The following is a 3,242-nucleotide window of genomic DNA, read 5'->3' on the forward strand; positions in this document are numbered from 1 at the left end:
AAGTTCAAAAGGCTGAAGTCATACAGAGTTCGATCAGCGATCACGATCTGGTCTGCGCTTTGTTACGTTTGAAGAAGCTACGTCCTAAGCCAACATTAGTAACGACAAGAAGCTACGAAGAAGTTCGTCATCTCACGATGTTGTTTTACAGAGGACGGCAAAGAGCTGTACCAAGAATCATAACGCACGTGCACAGCTATTGTCCTGCTCATCAAGTCTTTTGTTTACCGAAGTTGCCGTCGTGGATTTCTTAAATCCCTATTATCTCAGAGTCTACTGAGTCAGTTTGAAAATTCTAAAAACTTTAGTCAAGAGCTTAAACCGACTGTTGTAGACCATACGCCTTTAATCTAAACAACAAATTAACATGGCTTTTGAAACATTTTCATTTGTATCCCTGTTTCTGAAAAATACTTTTTTCATTTATTCTAGTTGTCCACGCATCATCGTTTCCAATTCTTTTCCGTTAGTGTGGGAGACTAACAACTGTACTACTACTAATGTGGGATATCGCATTATGAAGGGATGCCACAGAGGTAAGCAGGGATGATCATTTATCATCTACTGTTCAATGCTGTGTGTTATTTATAGGAATATCAGGACGGTTTGGCCGTCCTTAAAAGGTGATAAAAAAGTCGAACGACAGCTATTCGTACAAGTGTTTAAGATAGGCTCTAGGTCTGGCAGGCGGTCTGGTCTAATGAGTGCAGGTGCAGTCCACTCTGTCGGAGCCCTGGTCGTTGCCCACGTGTTTTATTCTTGAGCCAGGGCACTTTGGCAATGACACACACTGTCATTGCGATCCTCTGTAGTAAGGTGTGTGAACATCTAAATCTGATTATTTCAAACTGTTACGACTCAGAAACCAAGAGAAGTACCTGGAAGACCGCAGTTTAGATGGCATCGCGCCTGATGGCCCGTCTTTTAAGTTAACGCAATTAACACCAACAACACCTCTTTTAAGCGTAGATATATTGGCCTCACTGAAATTCAATTCATTTTTTTAGGAAAGGATCTTGTGTGAATTAATTGACTTCTGATTTCAGTATTCGATGGACATGATGATGGGGAGTGCGGTAACCAACACTTTTGGGAGTCGTCTGGCTACAGTGAGTAAATTCATGTAACTTGCCAAACTGGATCATTGAAAAGACAATTAGTCATCACATGAATTTAAAATATCATGTTTCAGTGCCAATACTAAAGAAATCAATTTTAATTGACCGTGTTATAATTAGAAATATAAAAGAAGGAAAACTGAATCCAAGATACCGATCCACGATAAGAGAGATATCTAATGTTTACGCGCATGATGCCAATTAAACAATATGTGCAGTCAATCAGCACATCGGCGTCATTAAGATAAAAATGGAGCTTCTGGATAGTAAAACAGATCTGAACAAAAGAATACATATATCACGTTTATAAATTCATCACTGGCCATCTCTGGGCGAAATATCACGATAGTCAATATTTCGACCACGTGCCACCTCTCTTTCGGACAAAAAAATGGTCGGTCTTAATATGCGAACCATGCATACTCTCCTGAAAATGTCATCGATTACTTTGAAAACTCCTTGATTATTGAAAGAGGCAATCAGAAAGTTCGTGAAATCCACATAATGAAGACCGTCAACGCGGACAATAATTTTTTGCCCACTCCCATTGCTATACCGTAGAATTCATAAAGTAACTGCCTGCACCCAACACCCAACCGCCCCCCATCACCTTCGAAAATAACGGCTCCCCGAAACTAGAGGCCCTTTGAAAAAGTCAGCGAGAGAGAAAGTCTCTGTTCTCAACCACGGGTCATGCGGATGGAACAGTCTGACTGCATGCAGGACTACAAAACATTGACTTGAAGAACTATCTGTGCTTTTATCTGTTTATTTCGAACTTGACTGAATTTTTCTTGAAACTATGATTTATAAACTGTATTTGTCTAGTAGAAGAATCAAATGATATACTGAAGGCTAATCAGTTACATTGCGATATAATGCGACCATTATTCTTCCGATTCGCGCAACAGTACTAACTAGCTTAAGGCCTTTTTCCGAAAGTAACGGGGGCCGTTACTTTCGGAATTCTACGGTACAGCATTCATTGAAAGCAAAAGTTCTTACATTTATTTCCATCATATCTATTTTATTCCATTGCATGTATTTATCATAACTGTATTCTGGGTTATTTTTTAGCGTCTTTTTACGATTTTAAGGTCAAAGACTGTAGTTCGAATAGACGTTTTGAAATATTTTTAGACAGAGCGTTTCTTTCATTTAACCCCAAGTAGAAACTCCATCTCCATAGCTTTATTTAAAAGATTAACTTGGAATTTGGCTCGACCGGTAAATATAGCTCAACGTAGAAAAGCTGTTGAAATGCACTAGAATTTTTTGGCAAGGGATAAATGAACAGCCACTGTAACTTTCAGCATCATAGAGAAAAGCAATCCTCCTTTTACAACTCTTAAAAAAAAAAAAAAAAAAAACCTCTGTGGGGTTGGGGTGGGGGGGGGGGGGTGGGGAATGACGTCTTCTCTCTACTCCTTCCCCTTTGTACGATAGTTGGTTAGTTGTAGGGCTGAAACTTTTCATGACTTTATTCGTTGCTATTCTTTAGCTGTGCATTAACTCACTCATTGTACATCAATTTTTTTCTCAATCAGAGGTTGGAAGACGAGCCCTGTACGCTTATCCATGTCCCGGTTACCCTCCCCATGATAGCCGTGGAATATTTTATAACAGTGATGGGATGGTGTATGTCAAGTAACTGAACCAGTATATGGAATGGATGTGTCTACCAAAGCAAGTCTGACAAAGTTTCTTGTAAAAGAATAAATAAAGCAGGACGCAATATTACTCAAGGATTGGCCAACAAGTTTCCTTGATTTCAGTATCAGTCTTACTATATATAGATAATAACATTCGGCGAAAAGTCTCAAATTATCCCCTTACTTAGTCATATTCTGTTATTTAATTTCTACACTCACAAATTACCAGCACGAATTCATCAAAGTGCATTGTGCAGTCGCTGGAGACCTACGCAACCATAGCAGTCTAATTAGTTGCCAGATAGAAGAAGCTTCCATCAGGAGGGAACACTGAGGTGGGGGTAGTGCCGAGAGCCACGTTAGTGCTAAAATATGCGTAGCTAGTGCTCTGTTATCACCAGGACAGAAGTTGAGGTAAAATCGAGCGGCGGGGCCTTGAAAACAGTCAGAGAATGACACGATAAACAATTTG

General features: G+C 39.6%; 1 protein-coding gene across 1 annotated transcript in view; it reads left to right on the top strand.

The window, feature by feature from the left end:
- LOC145500264 (uncharacterized) overlaps positions 1-1,257 on the top strand; it is an 8,546-nt gene extending 7,289 nt beyond the window's left edge. Inside the window, exons 6-7 of the mRNA XM_081479766.1 lie at positions 433-536; positions 1,047-1,257. Of these exons, the coding sequence (XP_081335892.1) occupies positions 433-536; positions 1,047-1,117 (175 nt within the window). The 3' untranslated portion in view covers positions 1,118-1,257. The remainder of the gene's footprint in view (positions 1-432; positions 537-1,046) is intronic.
- Positions 1,258-3,242: the final 1,985 nt, after the last annotated feature.

The sequence above is a fragment of the Orbicella franksi genome, chromosome 10 (assembly GCF_964199315.1).
Source record: "Orbicella franksi chromosome 10, jaOrbFran1.1, whole genome shotgun sequence".
NCBI lineage: Eukaryota > Metazoa > Cnidaria > Anthozoa > Scleractinia > Merulinidae > Orbicella > Orbicella franksi.